Genomic DNA, 25,181 nt, shown 5'->3' with positions numbered 1-25,181 from the left:
CGAAACTATATTGTTCCCAGCCTTACCCCTTGGTAAACATCGCCAATTTTCCCACTAATAAATTAAAACTGTTTAAGTAAAATATTCATCTTCTTCTTTGCTTTTATCAGCAATAGGTGCATATACTTGTACAAAATTAATATTATACAAGTATATGCACCTACCGCTGATAAAAGCAAAGAAGAAGTCGAAGAGTTTTACGAAGATATCAAATACTTAATGAACATGACTAAACACCATGAAATAACAATAGTTCAAGGCGACTTTAATGCTAAAGTGGGCCAAGATATAGTGCCCGGAATTACGGGAAAACATGGCCTAGGAGAGAGGAATGAAAGAGGCAGCAGAATGATCCAATTCTGCCAGGAACATAACATGAAAATTACAAACACAATGTTCTCCCTTCCCCCTAGAAGACTGTATACCTGGAAGTCACCCCAGGATAGACCAACAAACATAGTTAACAACATAATTAACAAACGCTATTCTTCTTTTGTAACAAAAACCTCTACGTATCCAGGAGCGGACGTCCCATCCGATCATGTATTACTGATGACAAAGCTACAAACAAAGCTAAGGACAAACATGAAGAAAAAAATACGTAAGAGAATTAACGTGGAGAAACTTGATGAACCATCAATAAAAACAGAAATAAAAGCCCTCATAGGGCATGAATTTAGTAAAATTGAAGGAATGGACAGTGAAAGCATATGGAAGTCGGTAAAACAATCGCTAAAATCAATAGCAGATAATAATTTAGGAAGCAATCTAAGAAAACGGAAGAATGAATGGATGACTGCAGAAATACTGGGCCTAATGGATGAACGTCGAAAATATAAGAATTCCAACTACGAATTAAATAAAGAAGTACAATCTGTAATCAGAGCAGCGAAAAATGACAATCGTAACAAACAATGCCAGGAGATCGAAAGATTACAGCAACTTCATGACGATTTTAATCTCCACAAAAAAATTAAGGAAGCAGCGGGAATATATCGTAAATCACTGCCAAAAGTTCTATACAACAGCAACAATGAAGCTGTGTTTGATATTACGGAGAAAAAAGCTATGTGGCAGAATTACATTACCTTTCTTTATACAGATGAAAACAGATCAAACTACGACATAATGGAACCCGAGCCACAAGTAGGAACTCCGATAACTAAACACGAAACTGAAGCTGCTATTAAATCTTTAAAAATGAAGAAAGCATGTGGTCCAGATGAAATCCCATCCGAAATTCTTAAACTGATTGAAGGCGATAATATCAACATACTTGTAAAGCTTTTCAATTGCATATATGAAACCGGTAAATATCCACAGAACTGGCTAAAATCTACGTTCATAGTTATTCCTAAAAAAGGACATCCAAAAGCATGCAACGATTATAGACTAATTAGTCTTATGAGCCATGCCCTTACAATTTTTCTCAAGATAATTCATGGCAGGATATATAAAAGATGTGAAAATGTTATGGGATTCTCTCAATTCGGCTTTAAAGAAGGAATGGGAACACGTGAAGCGCTTTTTTCAATTGAAGTTCTTCTTCAAAAATGTAAAAATGCTCAAAAAGACGTTTATATTTGCTTTATAGACTATGAAAAAGTATTTGATACAGTCAAACACGATAAACTTGTAGAAATCCTTGCATCTATTGGTATCGAAGAAAAGGAAATTCGCTGCATAAAAAGTTTATATTGGCAACAGACAGCACAGGTTGATGTTGAAGGAGAGATGACTGAAGATATAATAATATCTAAAGGTGTTAGGCAAGGATGTATATTGTCAACTTTACTATTCAATGTATACTCCGAAAAAATATTTCAGGAATCATTTAAAGATGTTCAGAAAGGAATATTTGTAAATGGCGCTTTTATCAACAATATAAGATATGCAGACGACACAACAATCTTAGCTGACATCATGTCAGGTCTTCAATATCTCTTAAATAGGCTGGTAGCACAAAGCGAGTTGTATGGGTTAAAAATCAATATTAAGAAAACAAAATATATGATTGTGAGCAAAGAAAACCGATGTCCCCCTTTCACACTAACAATAAAAGATACACCAGTAGAGAGAGTATACAGCTTTAAATATCTCGGTGCAGTGATAAATGACAAGCTGGATAACTCATCCGAAATAAGATGCCGAATTGAAATGGCGAGGGAAGCATTCATCAAGTACAAAAAATCTTTACCAGCCATAAAATATTAAAACAAAAGGCCGATAGCCCTAGTTGCTAGTGTTTTTTTTATAATTTTTTATTATGATTTTTAATTGTAATAAATATTTCGAAAATAAAAATAAATAAATTAAAACAATGACTACGGGATTAAGCTTGACTATTTGAAAAGCAAATTATAAAATTTTATAATTGCGTTTGACATTATAGTTTTCTGTAAAATATTTGCTAATTAACAAGTTTTATTTACAAATTTAAATAAAATTTTGCTTCATTTTTCTCTCCAACTTTGAAAGCTTTTTTATCATAAAGAATCTTTTCTTTTTTCATAATATTTCCCTTTTTTCTGAGAACTCATTTTAAAACTTGTCTCTTTCGTGTTGCAAGTACTTTGTCAATACTTTTGACTTTTGGTTCCGCAGAAAAAAAAACTTATTTTCCCAAATGTTTTCCCTCGAACACACACACACAACAAAAGCTATGAATATCTTGGTTTTTGTTGTTTTGCAATAATTCGTAATTTGGCCATAACTGAACTCTCATTTAATAAAACTTTTAATGAGTATTTCTGCACTGTCGTTGTCAATTCGTGATTAAGATGATAATTTGTGTTAAGAGCGAACATTTGTGACAGACCAATAAAAAAGTATAGACCATAAAAAGTAAGATGCTGATATTGTTGTTGTTGTTGCTGTTACTGTTATTATTTGATAAATTTATTGAACAATTTTGCAAAAAAAAAAAAAAAAAAAAAACCTTTCTTATGGCAATAAATTGCGTTTTTTAAGATTTTGAGAAAAGAATACTTTTAAATTGTGGAAATGGAAAAAACATTAAATAAAAGAGGGAACATTTGAGATAATATTGCCTAGTGATACCAACTGTGAGCACGTTAATTATAATTAAATTTTAAGTTAAAATTATGAATTAATAAGTAAAAATATATATCAATAATTATAAATTAAATAATTATTAGTTATAACATAAATTATTTTTATTAACTTTTGCAAATTAGATTATTTCTTTCGTAGACAAACCTTAACTTAACAAATGAAGTCCACCGTTCTTCGAAAATGTGTTCATAATACTTAAAAAATTCGTTATGTTTTTTCGGCCCAAAATAACGGGAGCTGTTTATGGCAAATATTTCAGATGTACCCCAGTTGTCTACATAACAGATAAGGTATTTGTCTGTATGTTTGTATAATCATACCGAATGTATAGAAAGACAAAACATACCTTTTTTTCTGAACAAGCACCGGGTACAAGTCAAAAAGCAAAATAAAATGTAAGAAGTTGATTAATTGTCTTTGAGAAGCAACAGTACTTAAAATCTTCTGAGCAACAGTTTTGTAAAATATTTGGATGTTAAAAATGCCGATATTGTGGTACTTTTACTATGACAGAAAGTTCTACAAAAATCTATTCGATTTGACTGAAGACATGTACACGCAGAGAAGAAATATTTTTCATTTTGATGGATCATAATGCCTATTTTTGTTCCAACAACACGGTATTCTTGAAGCAACTTTAAATGGAAGGTGCTTACACCTTGGAAGTTTTTGCGGATTCTGAAACTACAATGTTCATAAATGAGAAAAATCAATTTGAACTTCTATATCTCAATAACGGTAAAACATACGAAATTATCACAAAGATCAATAATGTAGAGAATTTTCGTAGCTACAACATTTTTTTTAAATTCATTTCGATAGGACTTGCGGTTTCCAAGCAAAATCGTGAAAATCTAAAAACCCCTAAAAATTTCAACTTGAATCGCGATTTATTTGAAAAGCGCTCCGGCGATTTTTTGGTTTTTTGATTTTTCTCATTTATGAACATTGATTGTTTCAGAATTTGAAAAAACTTCCAGGCGTAAGAACGAGTTGTATTGAAGTAAAATGAAACAATTAGTTTCTTGTCTTTTATGAAGAAGACTAAATACCAAATTTCAAAACTTCTTCAAGACGTACGCTTCTATGGGAATATAGGAGGACGAGGACCTATACTAATAATTCTCTTCTGGAATATTTTATAACCCCATGGACGATTAAATAACAAACTTCAGTCATTTCGGTGGGATATTTACGTTACAACCCTCAGATCTACAAAAATCGAAAGGTACGGTCCTATGGAGCCCATATCGAAACGTGGACCTAAACCGACGAATTTCATTCGGAAAGGTTTTTACCTTCAACGTAGATTAAATACCAAAGTTCAGCCATTTCGGTGGCTGATTTTCGGTATTTTATCGGTTATGGGCACAAACCTTTAAAATACTGAAAATCGGGATGTACCGTTGTATAAGGGCATTATGAACGCGTGCACCTATACCTAAAAAGTTTAAGTGGAGAGTTATGTACCCCCAACGAAGACTAAATACCAAATTTCAGCCATTTCGGTGGGTTATTGCGGCCACAACCTTCAAAAAATCGATGATCGTGAGCTATTGTTCTATGGGGGCTATATGAAGCCGTGGACCTATACCCACAAATATCATATGGATAGTTTTGTGCCCCAAATGAAGACTAAATACCAAATTTCAACCATTTCGGTGGAATATTGGTGCCACAAAGTTCAAAATACCGAAAATCTGGAGGTACCGTTCTATGGGGGCTATATGAAGGCGTGGACCTATTCTGGGGGAAGTTTTATTCCCCCAAAGAAGGCTAAGTACCAAATTTCAGCCATTTCGGAGGATTATTGAGGCCACAACCTGCAAAATAACGAAAATCGGGAGCTATTGTTCTATGGGGGATATATGAAGGCGTGGACCTATACCGACAAAATTCTGGGGAAAGTTTTATACCCCCAACGAAGACTGAGTACCAGAGCTATTTCGCTGTGATAATGAAGCTAAAACCTTGAAAATACCGAAAATCGGGTTGTACCGTTCTATGGGGGCTATATCAAAATGTTGACCGATATAGCCCATTTGCAATACAAAACATTCTAAGAGTAATATAAACTCCTATACCAAATTATAAAGCTCAATCTTAAAAATTGCGAGCTGTATCTTGATTTCGTTATATCGACTTAGAATTTTACCCTGATCAGGAATATACATACGTTATAGGGTCTCCGATGAATTTTTCGATGTGTTACAAACGGAATGACAAATTTAATTATACCCTCCATATTATGGTGGAGGATATAAAAATACCATATTTTGCTCCAAACATACAAAACAGAAACAATTTGCGATATTCCGCAATATTGTAAAAATCATTAAAAATACCTATGGTAGGAACTATTATAATCTAGAATTTTTACAAACACTATTGTTAGCCCAGAAAACCTGTTATAGAAATTTTAGATTTGATAACTTTGGTATAATGTCATGTACAAGTATTGATGAGCACATCACATGGTAAAGTTTTGCTGTTTTAACTGACAACAAAGACAAACAGAAGTACTCATTGCGCTCATCAAAGCACCCACCACAGCATAAGCAAAAAAACAATAACAAATATGAAAAAACACAAATTAGTTTTCTCTCGAAAACACATCTTAGATTGTGCCGATATAACTCCACCATCAAAACCCAAAGAAGAATGAGAAAAGTAGAAACAAATAAAAAAGGATCTCATGGTGTACACAAAAAAAAAAAAAAAAAAAAACACACACACACACACACAAAGATAAAATCATTCTGTCATACAAACAAAACTCAACAAAATTGTTTTTTTCTCCACGGCACAGAATACCGAGAGAAGAGAATAATGTTGTAAAAGAAAAGAAAATAATATTGTGCAGTTGCCAAAAACTATTTTTGGATATGACAAAACCAATTGTTGTGATTGACAAAAACGATTGTTGTACTCACAATACTACATGCGGAATCGAAAATACCTTTACAATACAAATTTTGCTTTTTGAATATTGTTGGAATAATCATATTTTTTCTCTGCGTACATAATCTCAAAACGTAACAACAGTAACGCTAAAGCTCTTTTCTCCGGCATTATAGGGACAACGCAAAAAATCATCACGCCAAAACTCAGAAACTTGAACTATGGAGAAAGTTCCATATAGTATGACTGAAATCTTTAAAACAACTAAGAAAGTATCAGACAGCTGTACTGAAGGAGATATACCCTCAGCAACTGAAAAAAAAAGCAACCAACACAATAATTCTGCCGTATATAAAATATATTGATTTTGTATTACCAGTTTGCTTTACCATACCAAACATAACATGATATATACCAAACATTTTTAGTACCCAAACTTATTCATAAAGAACTCGAAATATTAAATTACGTTAAACTAAGTTTGAAAGAAATGATTGTACACTAGCCATTTTAGTATGTGCCGTGAGGGTTTTGGTGCTTGGACCATATCTCAGGAAGTTTTGACTTACCCCGGAAAAGGTTTGTACCGTTGAAAATGAGGCCGCTAGAACAACCTACTGAAAAAAGAATCAAAACGATGCGAAAGGAGCTCGTAAACTTCACTTTTTTTCGAATTTTGTGCGGGAGGTACCCGAAGGAGTGGACATATATAGTCCATATTCTAAACTAATTTTGTGAACACGAACGGATTTGAAACCAACAATTTTTTTCTTAACCTCTATAACAAAAATCATAGATGTGCTCGCAAAAAAATTGTTTAATTTTTTTCAAATGGAATTGCAAAAGAAATTAGTTTTTTACCATTAGACTTTGATACGACCGAAAAGTGCCTCATCGAAATAACGATTTTAGACACCAAGTATGATTGGACGAAATTCGTTTTAGACAATTTGGAGTCGATTTAGCCATGTTCGTCTGTCTGTCTGTCTGTCTGGCTGGTGCGCACGATAACTCTCAAACGCATCAATCTATTCGAACCTAATTTTGGGTATAGTAATATTCTGTGTTTAGTTTAAGTACGAAGATGGTCCATATCGGTCCACTCCTTCGCGTACCTCCTCCACAAATGTTCAAAATTTTTCTGTAAAATGTTGTGAAAGATAACTCTCGAAGGGAGCAATCGATTTGCTCCAAACATTGTATTATTTTTTCCAGATATAAATGAGGTTCGACTATGGACTATATCACTCCACTATACCTCCCACACAAAATTCGGATAAAGTGAAGTCCATACGTCTTGAGATATTGGCCTAAAAGCTGCAAGAAACTCTGACGGCACTAACCAGACTTTGATTGGTGCAGACTTTGTACATAGTATTATTTCATCCAGTCATGTCTACGGTTGGAATATGGACTATATCGTTCCACTTCTTCGGGTACCTCCCACACAAAATTCGTATAAAGTGAAGTTTAAGAGCACCTCTCGGATCATCTTGAATTTTCTTTGAGTAGGTTGTCCTTGCGACTCCCTTTATGACGGTACATTTTTTTCTTGCGCATGTCCATACTTCCTGAGATATTGGCCTTAATGTTCCAAGAAACCCTGGCGGCATCACACAAAATGGCGAATCCGCAAGATAATTCTCGCAGGAGTTTCTGATTGTTGCAGACTTTGCACATCATATTATTCTATCCAGTCATGTATCAGGTAGGAATATGGGCTATATCGGTCCAGACCTTCGGGTACCTCCCACACAAAATTCGATTTTGCTTAGAAACCGCAGGTCCTATCGAAATGGGACTAAAGAAAATGTTGTAGCTATGAACATTCTCTACAAGATTGATTTATGATTTGTTCATAGGTTTTAAAATTTTTGAGATATATAGATGTTCAGGTAACATTTTTAGCTTTTTTGTTAGGTTTTCACGATTTCGGTAAATCTTATCGATATGGAACTAGAGAGAATCTCTTAGCTGTAAAAATTCTCTGCAAGATTGGCTCTTGTAATTTTTTCCTAGGTTATACTATTTTCTAGATATATAATTTAAGGTTGGGAAATTTCAGTCATGACATTGTTCTATAAGGAGGCGATACAGATAATGCATTGTCCCAATGTGAACTTTTATATGTTAATAACGGTAAAACCTACGAAGTTTTCATGAAGGTCAATCATGTAGAAAATTTGCATAGCTACAACATTTTCTTTAGCCCAATTTCGATAGAACTTGCAGTTTCCAAGCAAAATCGTGAAAACCTAAGAAAAATCCCTAAAAATGTCAACTTGAATCACGATTTATTAAAAAAGCGCTCCGGCATTTTTTTGTTTTTTTTTGATTTTTTTATCTATGAACATTGTTGTTTCAGAATTCGCAAAAACTTCTCTGGTGTAAGCACCTTCCATTTGAAGTTGCTTCAAGAGCACCGTGACGTAATTTAATATTTCGAGTCATTTATTAAGAAGTTTGATTACGTAAAATCAATATATTTTATATACGGCATATTTATTGTGTTTGGTTTGGTTTTGTTGTTTCTTTTTTCTTGGTCAGTGGCTGATGGGGTATCTCCGTCAGCACAGCTGACTGATACTTTTTTACTTGTTTTATTTGAATTGTTCTGACGAGTATCTCAGCTTTGGTTGTATGTGTTTCAACAATGAAGGCATTCTCAGTTTTAAAATATTCCTCATTGCGTTACCAAAATTGGTGAAATGCTTGTGATGTTGAAAAAGACACTATGGGATATCCCAATTTCCAATTTATATAATTTTATATCCATGTTAGATATTCCTTCTTCTGTTAGAAATATTCCAAGGAGAGAATTTGATAATGAAACTAAAACATCTGAGCTTTAATTTAATACAAAATGTAGTGGTGTTGGGTATGACATTGTCGGCCCCGTCCCTACTATGGCCCTTGCTCACTTGTTAAAAATTCAAAGAAATTCGTTTTACATGTGGAAACAAAATTTCCTTGAATTGTCTATAAATAATAAAATCGCATAAAAGAAACCCCAATAGATAAACTTAAGTGTATGATATAAAGAAAATATCAGATGTGCCACTTTAAGAAATTCTTATTTCTCGAAATATTTTTAAAAGTAATACCATTTAAATATAAAATCATACTCCCACAGGTGGCTTTCTCAAAACATGGTTTATAATATTCCTGGAAGTTTGTTGAATAAAGAAAAACTTGATTATTCTTAATGTTTCTCCCTGTGATTAAAGAAATAGAAAAGGGAGAACCAAAAGCAAAGCAATCGTGCAATTCCAAGGTCATGAAATTCCTTCTTCTATTTCTCATTAAATATAGAATTTTTTCTGTACTTTGGTTTTTTTTTGGTTTTTTTACTTTCTTGGCATTCTTCAAGGATTCATTTTGTTTGACAAATAAAGAATAACACAGATACATATATACAAGCATGTGTATATATTTGTCTCAATTGAAATAGGAAAGATATTAGATGTCTCTAAAGTTATGCACAACATTCCATCCAAACGCACACACCCGCACCCGCATTTATTGTCTACAGGCATTTCGTGTGGTGATGTTTCCATGTAAAAAAGGAAACTTTTAGGTATACCTTCATTTGGTGTCTTTGATGGTTTACGTGTTTAGAATGTTAACCAAATAAGAAAAAATAAAGTGAATGAAGAAGATGATGAATAAAAAGGAACAAATGAAACATCTTAAAGATGCTTACTTTTTGTTGAAGATAAAGTCTAAAACTATAGAAGAAAAATAATGCAAGAAAAAGGAATTTAAACATGAAGGGTTTCTTTCGTTGTTGTTTTTTCGTCGGAACAATAAAACCTATTGCAGCCATTCATAGCTCATAAATATAAATTTATGTTTATGAGTTGATGTCTGGAATTTTTAGACAGAATTTTATTTTTATTATTATTATTTTTTTCTATAAGACGTGGTCGTAAATGCCACCGGATATACCCAATTATTGGTTATTATTTATTAATGCGGGTTTGAAAATATTCTTTTGTCATGTTTGAATTTTCAATGCGGCTTCTTGCTTTTTATTTATTGGCATGTACATACTAAACATAAATCGAAAAGATGTTGCGTTAACGGGGGTTAAAAAATCAATAAATACGTTTATACAAATACACAGTATGGTAAATAAAATCCGTTGTGACATAAATAAAAATAAAACAAGTAAGAAATTATCAACCAGACACAATAATTATGCCGTATATATATTAAAATCTGTATGTACCGTAATGTGGGGCTATACCAAATCATTGGCCTTTACCAAACATTTTTAGTAACCAAACTTCATCTTCTACGTTCAACTTGAAAGTTTGAAAGAAATTTTTGAAAAAGTTTTAGAGTTATCTTGCGCAATAGCCATTTTAGTATGTGTCGGTAGGGTTTTGGTGCTTGGACTATTATTTCAGGAAGTATTGACATACTGCCGAAAAAGATTGTACCGTTGTAAATGAGGCCGCTAGAACAACCTACTGAAACAAGAATCAAAATGATGCGAGAGGAGCTCTTAAACTTCCCTTTTTTCAAATTTTGTGTGGGAGGTACCCGAAGGTCTGAACCGATATAGCCCATATTCCTACCTGATACTTGACTGGATAGAATAATATGATGTGCAAAGTCTGCAACAATCAGAAACAACTGCGAGTGTTAATAAGGTTTATGGGATGCACGGTGCATCCAACAGACTACCGCAGCTAGTCTGTATGTTGATATTTAAAAGATGCAGACGATCTGCTTTGGTTGAGTGGTTTTTTCACACTGACTCTTTATTTTCAATATTCAACTTACATGCTACTTTACAAAATATTTCTTAACCTAGACTATTACTAATTCTTATCTCTAAACTCTTCATTGACCAAACCAAACAATCCGTTGATCAATGAAGAACTTTCCAACATCGTGTGTGTCATAAGAAGAGTCATAAACTAAAGTGCGGTCGCTCGTAATGCACAAACAACACTAGTGATAACAGCTACCGCTGCATGTGGGATCTTAAATGCTTTTAAAGTGTTCCCGACATATGACAACATAATTTACCACTTATGATCTGAACTCATAATGGTAATAAAATATTTATTGATTTAGGCTGCTGGAAACTCGAGTGGAAAATTTATTCTTTATCATCAGAATTTCCAGCGCCTCGACACAAGCAAAAAGTATGTACAAAAGTAATTTGTACAGCGAGAATTATCTTGCGGATTCGCCATTTGTTTGATGCCGTCAGGGTTTCTTGGAACGTTTAAGCCAATATCTCAGGAAATATGGGTTTGCGCAAGAAAAAAATTGGACCGTCGTAAAGGGAGCCGCAAGTACAACTTACTGAAACTAATTTCAAAACGATCCGAGAGAAGCTCTTAAACTTCACTTTAACCGAATTTTGTGTGGGAGGTACCCGATGGAGTGGACCAATATACTCCATATTCGAAACCGATCTATATCTAGATGGGCAAATTTTGGACAAATCGATTGCTCGTCTCGAGCGTTATCGTTCACACCATTTTACATGTAGACAAATGTCGAACTTTTGTGGGGAAATTCCCGAAGGAGTAGACCGTTATGGCCCATCTTCTAACTTAAACTAAGTTTGGACAAAATATTATGATACCCAAATTTGGTTCGAATCAGTTGATCCATTCGCACCAGCCACCCAAACAGACGGACATGGGTAAATTGGCTGAAACGAATTTCTCCCAAACATAGTTGGGGTCTAAAACCGTTATTTCGCGGAAGCACATTTTTGGTCGTATCAAAGTGTATATACCCTTTCTAGCCTAAAGGCTGAGGGTATAAAATAAACACGTGCAATGGTATAACTGTTTATATCAACAAAACAGATATAGCATATACATAACAGATATAATATGATATAAATGTGGGAATGAGTGTAACAGTTATGATATTGTTTGGGTTGTGTATACTCACAATAACATAACTGATAGAAACAGTTCTGTGTAGTATATGAACGAGTTAGAACTTTATTTGTTTTTTCGTTCTCAAGTATCTGTTGTACAACAGATATTTTTCAAATACTACAGATACCAACAGATACTATAGGTGTAAAAGGCTTGTGTGAATAACTTCTAAGCAAAATTTCATAAAAAACAACATTTTTCCACAATTTTTTTTATTTAGGGGATAAATATGTTAAAGACATGAACAGTTACAACTGAACGCACCAATTTGAATGTTTTTCTGGTTTCAGCGAGTGGAATGTACGAGGGCTACTAGAAAAGTTTTCTGCCTAATAATGAAAACGCGGATACTATAAAAAAATAGTTTTATTGTATTCCAAAGAATTTTCCAGCTTGATCTATACACTTTTCACGAGCTCAAACCAATTGTTGAAGCGCTTTTTGTGGTTATTTTATAACTAGATTTAAAATACAATACGAATACAATTCTCACCATTACATATATGGCTATGCTATATTTGTTTTGTTAGCACATTCATATTTGGTGGAGAAGTTTTTAACCAGAATCCTTACTGCCAAATTATGGCCAATTATTTTGAAAATATTGATAAAACGTGAAAAAACGTGAAATATGTCTTTTGCTTTAGCCACTTTTTGGTAAGGCTCACCGTTTTTAAGATATATAAAAAAACAAAAATGGATATAGGACCTCTGATCATGATCTGATTCTTTGCACGCATGGGACTGACAGAGAATTTTAGGATCTTATTTGTAATGACAAATCCTACATCTCCTCCAAAATTCAGCTCTGTGGGAATTTTTCTATTTCAATTCCTATTTTGTTTGGGCTACATACAATAAGTACTTATAGTATCATACCAATATCCATTTATATCAGTTTGTACAAACCAGATATAAACAGATATGTTCCTTTTTCCTGTCTATACCAACTCATATCATACCTGTTTGAGAAAATATCAGTATCAACTTGTAACTGAAACTACATTCTACATATCCATACTCACTCAATGTTGAAAAATGTCGGAACTGATGTATTCAGTTGTATCCATGCAGGTGTTTAGTATAAAACACATTTATTTAGTCATTTGCGAAAAAAATGTGTTATAAGGTAAATGTATATAAGGTGAACGTGATTACCATTGCACCACGTTAGCATCCGTTGTTAAAATTTCACCACAATTAGAGAAGTTGTCTTAAACTAGATTAAAGCGCAATGGTCTTAATCAATGGAAGAAGTACGTGAAGGTATTGTCCTATATAGTCCATCTTATTAGATTTTTTTGATATTTTTAGTTGGTCACCACATGATTTCTTTAGAGCTATGAGAGAATAACCTTGGCAACGAATCATCGAATTCAAAATCATCTACCAATCGTGTACATAGGAACATCGAATCATCGAGTACATGATCATCCAGAAGCCGAACAACGAATCATTGAGTTCCCGATTATCTAAAAAATCGAACACCGAATTTTCGAACATCAAGTCATTGACTTCAAATCGACTACATCCGGACATCGAATCGTAGAGTCCAAGATCCCCAACAAAACCGAACAACAAATCATCAAACCCACCGCGGCTGGATCAATGTAACGGATTAACCCGTAGGAATCTTCGACCAAGGGTCGTCGCATCAACAATTATGTGTTTGTGGGCGCACATGTTTTCATCATGAGAGCGGCAATATATCATGATTCATCGTCGTCGTTGGAATGCGAGACACCCCCGCAGTGTCACCAACAACAATCGCACTCACTACCTACAAAGCCATTGGGCGCCACCTAATGGACTATGCGACACCAAGTATCAGCGATACGCAATGGAGTAATCTCCACACCATACAATGTCATGAGAACAGCTACTGGCTGCCACTCGAAGGCACCCCAAAACCATCTCCACCACGAGACCATGGTGCTCCCGGTTAAAGAGCACTGCATCTTGCTCACAAGACAACACGCGATAAAGTGCCAAAACCCAAAGAACCCAAGCGAGAGGACCACACCCATAAGGCAAGGCTTCCGCACCGAACTTAAAACAACCCCACTTACGCCCTGACCCCATACTCAAATACACTGAACTGGCAATGAAGCGGGTGCATACAGAAATGGTACAAAACTACACCTCATCATACACGAGCAGCATTGTGCTCGGTGGTAGGCCCCCACCCATCAGTGATGATGAGTGGACACTACACAGAGGCACCAGATTGGTACTATCACAACTCCGATCTGGTATCTACAGGTATTTAAATAGCTACCTCTCGACATGGATATATTGGATGTATGCCGAAAATGGGGAGGTCCCACGCATCACGAGACACCTATTTTCATGTCCTGTTAACCCGACTAACCTCACACCATGATTATTATGGAGACATCCAGTCGAGGTGTCCCTTTAGTCTTATTTTATTTTCTCTTCTCTTTTCTAATTTCTTTCCCTTTCCCATACCTGTAGGGGCTACAACAACAACAATCGCAGCATCTTTCACCAGATGTTGGGTTTGAGCGCCCTGGAATTCAATTGCAACGGTCTTCGTAACAACTTTATAAGCAAAAAGAACAACATGGTCACAGCGATCCAACAAAAAAAAATTCACCATCACCTGTAGCACTAAGTAATGTTTTATGTGTACATACCGCCGATTAAAGCTTATCACGAGCTTTGGCGTTCAGCCCTTGGCGATGACCGGGGGTTACATCGCTGGCCAAGCAAATTGATAGCTTCACATTCTGCACCGTGAACAAAGAAATTCTTACGAGGATTGACAGCTCGCCAGCCATCACCATTGGGTCAACCGGCCTGTTTAATGACGTGTCCAAGCAGCATGCCATTGCACTTGGCTCAGACCATCGTATCCGTTAACAGATTCCCCAAATGTATAACCTCTGACCGACGTACTTTTCTTGACCATGAAAATCTGATTAACAAGTGTTCAGAGAATTTTCAGAACACCGCTTCAGATAGCTGTCCATTCCATCAGATTGTCGAATAGCTGATAGAGTCATCACGAGACATCATCACAGCTACAGCCACTCGCCACATACCTGCTGTTCAGAATCAGACCAAGTTTCCCAGCAGAGGTGACAGGACTATCAAATAAGTCTGATGATACATCCCACATTGGCACTGGATTAAGAAAATTGTGGACAACGGTCAAATCACTTTCGAATCCGGGGAAAAAAGACCCCGTATAAGTCCTGCATAAGACCTCTCCCAGCCAAGAATGTACCACCACAATTTACGATGACCAATGTTGCAGATGTCGTCTGGAATGAGAAACCATCCAAAGCCTGGAAAGTTAGCAGGGTGATCCCGCTATTGAAGCCAGGCAAGGATGCTAGCAGATGCGAATCGTACTGGCCGATCTCCATCTGGTCGTCAGTAGGGAAGATTCTATATTCACTACTCCTCCCCATGATTAGAATTAGTTTACCATTTGTCCTACATCATAATGGATTCCGGAAAAGGCAGAGTACCACAACAGAAATTTACGCCATGTCCACACAAATAAGTCGAGGAATGAACTAGGACAGTCGTGGTGGCTCTTGAGATATCAATGGCTTTCGATACCGTAAACCATACAAAACTGTTCGAGAATATAGAAAAGGCTTCCCTTCGGCCATGTTTGAAAAGTTGGATAATCATCTATATGTGTGGAGACGAAGATTTTATCGGTACATCAGCACACAAAATGTTGTCAATGTTACTACCGTTAGTATCCTTACCACAATCTAGTGAACATACTTTACACACCCGGGCATGTCGGGAGAGATCTTCCTGATCTAGAGAGATAGAGAGGGTTCTGATGGTACAAGCGAGAACCTCTAGATCAGATAGGCGTGAATAACATTCACAATGATGCAATTTTGCAGGAAGTGTAAAGGTACAGTGTGTATGCCGTACTCGAAGACCACACTCGCAATAGAAGGTTTTAGTCCAGTTAAGAACCGAACGGTGCAGCCGCCTCAATTGGTATAGGGCCCGAATTAATAACACATTCCCTGCATGTGGATTGGGACCGCAAGGCAGCCTAAATGTCAATAAGTGCCCAGCTAAACCTCGACATTTGTCTTCTTAATGGACGCAGCCAGTCCAGATTGCAGAGTTTTTTAATCTGGACACAGAGGGACCAGAACCTGATAAATGAAAGGATAAACGATTGAACATATATGGGTTGCGATCATTTTCATATCGGCTATATCCGAACATAGAATCGTCGTTTCACTGATCATGTTCGATCAGAGTCATCGACATGGCGAGTCCTTATTGCTCTTCCAGCCGCTTATCTTGCACGAAGCAAGAAAAACACATTTTTTGAGCTTTTGGGCCAATATTTTAGGATTAATTAGGATCTTTAGATAGTTTACTTTAATTGATCACCGAAGTAGTTTTAGCTCTATTGGAGCATTATGACGGGAAACATGGACTTGCCACGTTAATATTGCTGTATAAACGATCCTCGAAACAGCTTAAACTGCACTGAAGCCAAATTTTTGAACTCTTGTAGGGGAGGTACCCGAAGGTGTTGTTCGATATATACCATCTTGAAATAGTATGTACGTTAGGAAGAAACTAAGTTATCGTGCTCATCATTCAACAAGAATGAAGTTTCTAGAATATTTGAGCATTATCTCAGAATGTAATTCAAACTTTTGAACTATAATTTTTTTGGTTGGAAAAAGATGGTTGCTTGCCAGCCTTCTGATCAATCCTCCTCGTATGCAGAGTCTGAGATGTCTTTCCAGATTGCACCAGCTCTCTCTTTCGCGGTTCACCCTTTTCATATCCATGCTGTATTTGTCGCCCCCTGCCAATGTTATAACTTTGTAAATGGTGACATAAAAAAATTGTTTTATATCACTGTGCAACATTTTTCAGGTGATCTTGTGCAAACAATTCGAACTGAGGATTTTTTGAAAGTACAGACCCAAACGAGAAGAAACCCTAGTTGGGTTTTGTTGTGTCAGATCCAGCTCGGATTTTATGGCCCCATCTAAACATGTTTAAATCTTCTTCTGACCTCTGAAGCAAATTTGTAAATAAGAACAAGAATAAAGTGTTTGGAGAAATAATGAACTCGAAAAACAACATTTATTGCCTCAAATTTCAAAATATATGCAAAAATTCCACAATTTGTATACGTTTCGCACCATATCTCCAAAACCGTTAATTTTTGCTGAATATTTTCTTTCGGAAAAATATTCCCTGGAATGTAATACACAACTCTTCGGATCATGTCGTTGTTGTAAAATGCCTCTATGCCTTTGTTTTCAGCACATTTTCCAACGACGATTTAAAAAAATGTCAATAATGTAGTAAAATCCGAAATACGAGAATAAACTGTTGGTGTGAACTGTGTTTGAAATACGTATTGTAAAAGATATGATGCAAAATACCGCTGAAACAACATGAAGTAAGCATTTTAGAGTTTCAGAATGTTCTAAAGAATTGTTGAGAACTTTATTTGGAAGATTTTTGCAAAAGGTTACTTGGTTCAACTCCCAATAGTTTAGACGACCGATACTGACCAGAATTTCAGCAATTATGTAAAATTTTCTATATTTTAAAAATTTTGGTTCTACTAGTTTAGGGCTACAATGGTGCTAAAGACAGCTAGACCAAATTCCTATTCGTTTCTGAGATAAAGGCCTGATAAATGCAAAAAGTGTAGATTTAGCCCGGTTTAGATGAGGCCATAAAATCCGAACTGGATCTGACAGGACAAAACTCTTCTAGGGATTTTGTAGTCTAAATATGTACTTTCAAAAAATTCATACTAGAAGTTGTTTGCATTTTCAGTGTTGCATAGTGTATATTAAAGTTTGTTTTATGTATTAGACTTAACTAATCTCCGTGTAGACTAGAGCTGGCAAACTATCGATATCGGCACCATTCGATTTTTTCGATATTTCCGTTTCAAACTATCGATAAAATCGATACTATCGTAGATTTGTCAACCATATTAATTAAGAATCCAAAATGACCAACAAACGTGGTTTGTTTACATTTCGTATGTTTTTAAAATACCGTTGTAAAATTCAATTTTAAATCGTCGGTACGTTAAGTTTTCCTGCCCTCGAAGTGGACTTTGAAGAGATTTGTTCCAGCCCAATTTCAAGTAATCATTTTGGAGAATAATATTATTTAACTTTCTATTGTCACCCGCTAGCAGTGAAAATTTCAATTGTCGCAATTGAATTAGTCCAGAACTAGTTCTAAGCGATACTAGTACAGAAATACCCCTAAAAATGCGAAGGGAACTAATTGAAACCTTTATATCATCAAGTAAACGACTATTTACTCTCAACTTAAATCCACAATTTTTTAAACAACAGAAGGCAGGGGTGGTATATAAACTGATATATGTTTGAAAACTTGGAACTAGTACAGTACCATCTACGGGTAATCCATAGAGAGTCAATTGGTTTCTTTCGCAGACATCCCCTTGTAAATGTTTACAGTTGATTGCACTGTGATGGGTCTAAAGTGTAACTAGTTACTGTAACCCAGAGTATCGATGAGTTTCCGATTTTAATACAAAACAAGTGTTAATGATGCGATTTAAATTCCTCGAAGTCATAATATCATTTTGCAGTATACTGCCAGAAATAGCCAAACCCTAACGCAGAAAGAACTATAAAGTTCGTGCTTTGCGTGAACCCATCTTCAGTCAAAATGTGGCCAACTCGATGAACTTGTTGGTCGCCGTTACCGTTGTCATCTACTTCCTAGGTTTTCGAGTTTGATCTGCCCGTTATCAAGTTGGCCTACACCTCGAACATTCCTATCATGCTGCAGAAATGATGGCCGTTAAATTCCAAGCTAACTTCTTCATCAACCTCCTTGGTGTTTGGTGGTAGTGGTCAAGCTCGTTCCTATCCCACCATTCCATCCGCGCCATTCTCCTTAAACTTCTAAAAATCTTCATGAAATCGTTTTATTAGTTTACACAAAAAGCTTGTAGAATCATCGCATCTGTTAGTCCCGGTCCACGGTCCAGCAATTTATGAAATGAGGCGTTCTTAGACCTCACTGCAGCAATTGCATGATTTTACTCTACTATGGAACTCGATCTAGAAACGCATAATTTCATGAGTTTTTTTTTTTTTTCAATGAAATCACTCTATTGTGGACCGGGACTATGGAACTTGATCTAGGGACGCATAATTTGATGAATTATTTTCTATTAAATCACTCTAGTGTGGAATTGTGGCTGTTGCTTCTACGGTTCCTAATTATGGTCTGTTCCTTTACTACTGAAAATGGTAAAACCGGCAAAAGTAGTAAAATTTTTACAACGCTCCTATATGAATTGTATTGTGTCTGAAGTAAAGGAACGCTTTTGGAGTAAAAAGTCGTAAAACTTAAAGATTCTTGAAGGTAAAGGAACAGAGATATAGTGATGACAAAATTTTCGATAGTATCGATATAAAAAACTATTCATCGATATTGGCGTAAAGAATTAAGTATCGATAATATCGATATTCCCATCGATGGTTTGCCAGCTCTAGTGTAGACGTTGTTTTATTTCTTGATACGATTTGTACCAAATAAAAAAGGGTTCGTTTTAGATTACGACTCTACAATATTTAGTTTGCTTTATTACTTTTATTCACAAGCGATTTTAATTACTAAGCACACAGCTTTCCTTCTCTATTAATAACACAGCTTTGCTTTACTTCGTTAACCGACTGTTCAGTTTGACGTCTCAAACACAACTAACTGCCTGAAAATTCCCTCGTGTTTATAGCCCATCCCTTCCTGTTCGAGAATTTTCCAGAAGGCAGATCTAGTAACGCCTCGAAACCATCTGTGCAACAAACACACAGACGCACACTCGCACTAGGCGAATAACAACATTTACATACATACACGTGCGAGAGAGCAATAATCGAATCGAAATGACAAACAAACAACAAAAACAAATACAAACTAAACGACAATTACATGATGGTAGCAAAACAAACGTAAATAAGTGTACATCAATAACATGGAAAGTAAGAACTAGAATAGGTCTGTCTGGTTACTTTCCCAGCCACAACTGCCCAGAAAGAACTTTCTCAGAGATTAAGAAGTTTTCATTCTCTTTTGTAAGGAAATTGAAAAAAAAAAAAAACTGACACTTTCCTTGCAAAAACCAGCAAGCAATCAGCTTACTTGCCAAAACAGAACAATTTGTCCGCCAATAAAGAAACCAAAGGAAGCAAAATTTTGTATTTTATTAAAAATAAAAAAGAAAATACCAAAAAAGGAATTTTCCACTTTGCAACTTTGTTCTCCAAAAAAAAAAAAAACAGTACAATTAGACTTGCTATTCCCACAATAAAATTGTTTTTAATTTTCACACACATAAATCACCGAATAAATAAAAACAAAGGATTTATTGTTTTCAGGAAGAAGAAGAGTTGCAAGTGGTTGCGAGACGAAATTTGTCCAGCAAGAACTTGCAAACTCTCAGTAAAAGAACTGTCAAAATGTCTCTCTAGAATCGCTCCGTTTTGCTGACCTTTGGTGTTAACAGACGACTTCCAGCAACAAATGGTACAAATTGTTAAACATTTTAGGGTAACCAGAGAGATTGAGGGAATTCTACTCTATAGTTCTTGTTGTAAACCAATTTAAACAAAGTAAATGCTTAATAAAAATCTACGATACAATTAAAATATTCAAATTAACATTCGTAACAATATCTATATATTTTAGTATAATAATTTACAAAATTCCGATTTAAAAAACTACACAGAAAAAAGTTACTGTATTTTAGGAATAGTGTTCATAAAGTCTTGCCGAGGTTCAAATTTCTGAATTTCATGAACGCCTTTAAGAAAACCAAAAAAAAAATTTCTACACACTGTAGTAGTTTGGTTTGTCAGTTAGCTAACAACAAATGTTGCGACAGTGGTAGTTTAGCGTAAAGGTTGTGTTGTTCTGGTGTGTTGATATAGTGTCAGTGGAATGATGAGACGATGAGACCATTCAAAAGAAAACGAGAATAAAGTTGAGAGCATTTACCAAACAAGAGAGGAAAATATGAGAGCAAATAATGGGAATGTAGGGGAAATAGGAAAGTAATTTTGCATCTCATGAAAAGCTTACATATTTTTGAAAAAAAAAAAAAATAGTGGCTTTCGAATGGATATAAGAAACTGCACATGTATCTTACACATGTACATTATGAAAAAAACTACATAACGAACGAAAATATGTAAAAATGTTTGAAATATTTTTTTCTGTGTGTGCTTTACTAAACAGTCCAGTATATATTACAAATCTGTGATTACATTACGAAAAAGTCCCCTGAGATTCGAAAAATAATTTGATAAAATAATATCAAGTTCATTGACTAAAAGTGGTATAGGCATCTATTTATGCTTAGCGATTTGACTCATACACTTCCCGGCAATGAAAATCATAATACATATAAACCATCCTACCCTCCTAGTAAAACAACATCGCATCCATTAGATTTATTTGCATAAATACATATGTATGTATGTATGCATGGATATATCGCTGAGTGCCTCTCTAACTGATACAAGTGGAACAAATTATATTAAAACATATAACGGAATACGTTCAGTCAGGGCAAAAGGCATTCAACGTCAAAGGAATACATTAAGATCTAATATGCTATGTAGATATGTATGTACATACATACAAACATATTTTTACTCTAGATATTGTATCAAATATCTAAAGAAAAATATTATAATATTTTACAGATAAATTCAACCCCATACACAGCTTTCAACCCACATTTTCTTATGTGTCGTACATCAAAAAGGCGAAGAAGTGGAAAAGTGAAATAAAAGCCGCACCTAACAGACGTACATACATACATATCATCAAAGAACAGACACACACAAAAATTTATAAACTTTAAGTAGACGTCACACTGAAAATACAACAACAAACTACCAACATTTTCCATTTCTGTAAACCAAAAAATACAAAAACAAAAATCTTTGAAAATTTTTTGCAACCCTGTGTTTGGCTTTTTTATATGGATGGAAGTGGAAAATATGGTGTATTAAAGGTATGAATGGGAAAAGTAGTGACGACATGCTGTTGGTGTTATTAAAGTAACTTGAGTTGGTGAGAAACTCTGAATGTTTGAAAGCAACTCTCCTCCATAGTTGAATGTTTTAGTATTTCTGTCAGGTATTTTAGGTTAAATTTTATTGCCATCAATCTACAAAATTCCCCATTTCCAGGCGCACACACACACACAACCACCAACCCACTATTGGCCCAAATTATCAAAATACATGAATCTCCATTCATAGTTTTGAAAGCAAACTTACAAAGGCCAAGTTGAAAATAAACGAAAAGTTATTATTTTACTTCAATAAGCTTTGAGAGGAGCTGAAAAAATATGAGAAGAAAAAGAAATAGAATGGAGTAAATTTGCTTCACTTTACTAGGGTTAAGACGAAGAACTAAACATTTGGATCGTAATGGCCTCGGTCTTACGTCAAGAATATTTTTATTATTTTATCACAGAATTAGCCGGCTTTGCCGACCGCTAAATGAGGGATGAGGGTATCCTATGAGCGGAAAACTTGGGTTGGATTAGCGACTATTGCGATATCCCCGTTGTTTGTCCACCTACGCCTACTTTGCATTGTATTAAAGCCCAAGTTTTCCACGCTCTTAATAGAAGCGGAGATATTTACATTAGAATGAAACCTTGTCTTTCTCTCCACATAGCTTTTGTTCATTCCGACTCCTGAATATGATCCGACCATCACCAAAATCAATAGGCTTCTTCCCCTCCAAAATTGCGACCTGTAGCCTGATTACAAGGTTTAGACGGCCATTATTGCGATGCGTTACAAACTTTTTGTTCAAAACCAACTTATAACACCCTCTCCACATTTTGGTGTAGGATATAAAAATGTTAAATTCTGCCGGGTCTAACTTTTTGTAGCCTCTACCAAGAATTATATCCTCCAACATTAATTAAAATGAAGTAAATACGAAGTTTTCTGACGGAAAATACCTGAAATACGGCGGCGTAGTTATATGTGGGCTATATCCTATGTCCACCATTTTATGTTGGTAAGTTTTTTCACCACTGGAAACCCCAAATACCAAGTAATAGCTAATTCGCTAGGAAAACTTCACTAAACTATGTCTAAAATTTTACTGCATACGTTTTTGGATCACTGGAAACCCTAACAGAAAATCGGGTAGTAGCAAAACGAGGACCTATATGGGCAAATCCCAGAAACAGTCTACCAGCCAAAATTTTTTTATTTAATTCAAATTAATTTATTTTCTCACAGAAGATTAGACTGGATATCTAATTTTAGAAATATGTTAAAAACTTTTTTTTTCTATCATTATTAACACAAAAAATATTACAAAATTCTACCCTACCTCAGGTTTTTAATGTTATACAAAAAGTTTACATTTTAGATAAGATTTAGTGTTAACATTAGATTTTGACAGAAAATATAATCTTTTACTATTTTGGAAAAAGTGAAATTAGGTATGAAATGACAGTTCCAAGTGGTGTTGCGTTCGTCACGAAAAAGTATGTTTTTTTATACTGTGGACAGAAATTTCTTTTTTTTTTAATTCATCTATAAATTTAAATTAAATTAATATCCTGCTTTTAAGTAATACAAAATAAAATACAAAATAAAATTACAGTCCATTAATTTCTGTAGCGTTCTTCCCCAGCAAAATGTTCGATGCCAAAGATGCTATTCAAGAATGGGTGCAAGTGAAATGGAATGTCATTTTTTCAGCATCTTCACTCATTCTTTTTACAAGAGCGTGACCCCCAAAAGATGCAATTCATTTTCAGATCCTAAGCATGTCATCTTTACTAACTCGATGGAATGGCATCTTCAACAATTCTTTGGCATGGCATCTATACCAATCCTTTGGTATGCCATCTTAACCAATTCCCAAGAATAGCATTTTCACCAACCCTTTGGCATGTAATTTTCACGTCTTGTTCGGAAAATGGAAAATGCTGTATTGAAAAATGATTTTCATTTTTGTTATTTTATTAATTCAAAGGAATTAATGAAATAACTATAATATATTTATCATCATAAAGTTTACATCTATAATTGCAGTTTGTTCTCGTTGTTGTAACAGTAGTTAATATGTTTGTATTCTAATTTTTCTGCTTAATCTGACTCTGGGTCTATCCCAGCAAAAAAGTTTGGAAGTAGTGCAATGCAGAGTTATGATTTCAATACATCTTTCGATGCAGTCCACACGGAGTTAGGAAAAATGCACTCTGCTCGATACATTTTAGAATCACTCGCTTATAGATCCCTAGCCAAGCAAGCCAAATTTTTGATCCCTACAGTCGCAGTTTTTTTTCTGAACACAAGAAAGAGTGTCTAAAATTATAAGAATTTGTTTAAAAATATAAAGAAATACAAACTAAAGATACGAACATTGCTGTAATTCACAAGACGCAAATTATTTTTGAAGTGGAGTTAGAGTTTTTTTGGAGATCTGAACTGGAGTTGGAGGAAAAATGAAAAACCATTTGAATGATGAAGCAATATCAATTTCGGTGTCACAAAAAGAAGAGCAGAGGAAATAAACTCAGTTATGATCAAATTTAATGGAGAGTTTTTATAATTTGCGTTAATGTAATAAAGTTAATATTCTTTTTTTGCGCCAATAAGCAATGTGTTTTATTTATTTTGGGATATTTGCAATGGTTTGCATTTTATAGCATCTTTAGACTGCATTTAAATTCAATCCAAAACACTACATCAAAGGCCGTGATTTGGATCGAAAATGGAGTGCATCCTAGCTGTGTGCCGTGGAAGCAAAATGGAGTGCATCCTAGCTGCGCGCTCTCTTGTAAAATTCATAGGTGAATTCATAAGAAAAAATGTACTCCAGCGGCAATTGTTCTTGTGATTAGCTGCATCCGCGGATGCAAACTTTTTGCTGGGATCAGTCGTAAGAATGTGGCTATTTCGCTATTTATATGGTTTGTAACCACAAAGCTGCAAACTTAAGTTTCTTAGCAGGATTGGTAGGGCAATTGAAAAGGAGCAGTGTGTCGTGGGGGCCTGTGCTGTATGCTGGGCAGATGTTTTCCACGGTGTCATTAGTACTTGCCCTATAGGAATTTTGACGGCTGCACCATCCCGAGCGTATTGACCCAAAACTACTCTGGTTTGTCCTGACAGCTGGCGCTTCTCAGCTGCTATAGATGGTGGATGTTCTCCAAGGACCGCATTCACACGATAACTGTTTCTTCACTGCATCTGCGAATGCATTCGT

At 35.1% G+C, this 25,181-nt stretch overlaps 2 protein-coding genes across 3 annotated transcripts in view; both read left to right on the top strand.

Moving 5' to 3' along the window:
- The window catches only part of unc-13-4A (BAI1 associated protein 3), a 595,010-nt gene that overhangs the window by 249,233 nt on the left and 320,596 nt on the right, over positions 1–25,181 (top strand). The gene's annotated exons all lie outside the window — the stretch shown is intronic.
- Positions 226–13,697, top strand: LOC141402968 (uncharacterized). The gene is made up of 3 exons (XM_073985095.1): positions 226–1,309; positions 1,595–1,716; positions 13,521–13,697. Exons 1-3 carry the CDS (start codon positions 226–228, stop codon positions 13,695–13,697), a joined length of 1,383 nt encoding a protein of 460 aa, XP_073841196.1.

Source organism: Musca autumnalis, unplaced genomic scaffold (genome assembly GCF_047663935.1).
Source record: "Musca autumnalis isolate F117 unplaced genomic scaffold, ASM4766393v1 scaffold_4, whole genome shotgun sequence".
Lineage (NCBI taxonomy): Eukaryota > Metazoa > Arthropoda > Insecta > Diptera > Muscidae > Musca > Musca autumnalis.
Note: the sequence above shows the minus strand (reverse complement) of the source record. Positions and strands in the feature narration are given on the sequence as shown.

Excerpts from the sequence above, each read along its gene's own strand:
- LOC141402968 (XM_073985095.1), top strand. The coding sequence starts at position 226 with ATGACTAAACACCATGAAATAACAATAGTTCAAGGCGACTTTAATGCT. Across the intron at positions 1,310-1,594 it reads CAATTGCATATATGAAACCG|ACTATGAAAAAGTATTTGAT; the intron begins GTAAATATCCAC and ends TTTGCTTTATAG. Across the intron at positions 1,717-13,520 it reads ATTGGCAACAGACAGCACAG|GAATCTTCGACCAAGGGTCG; the intron begins GTTGATGTTGAA and ends ATTAACCCGTAG.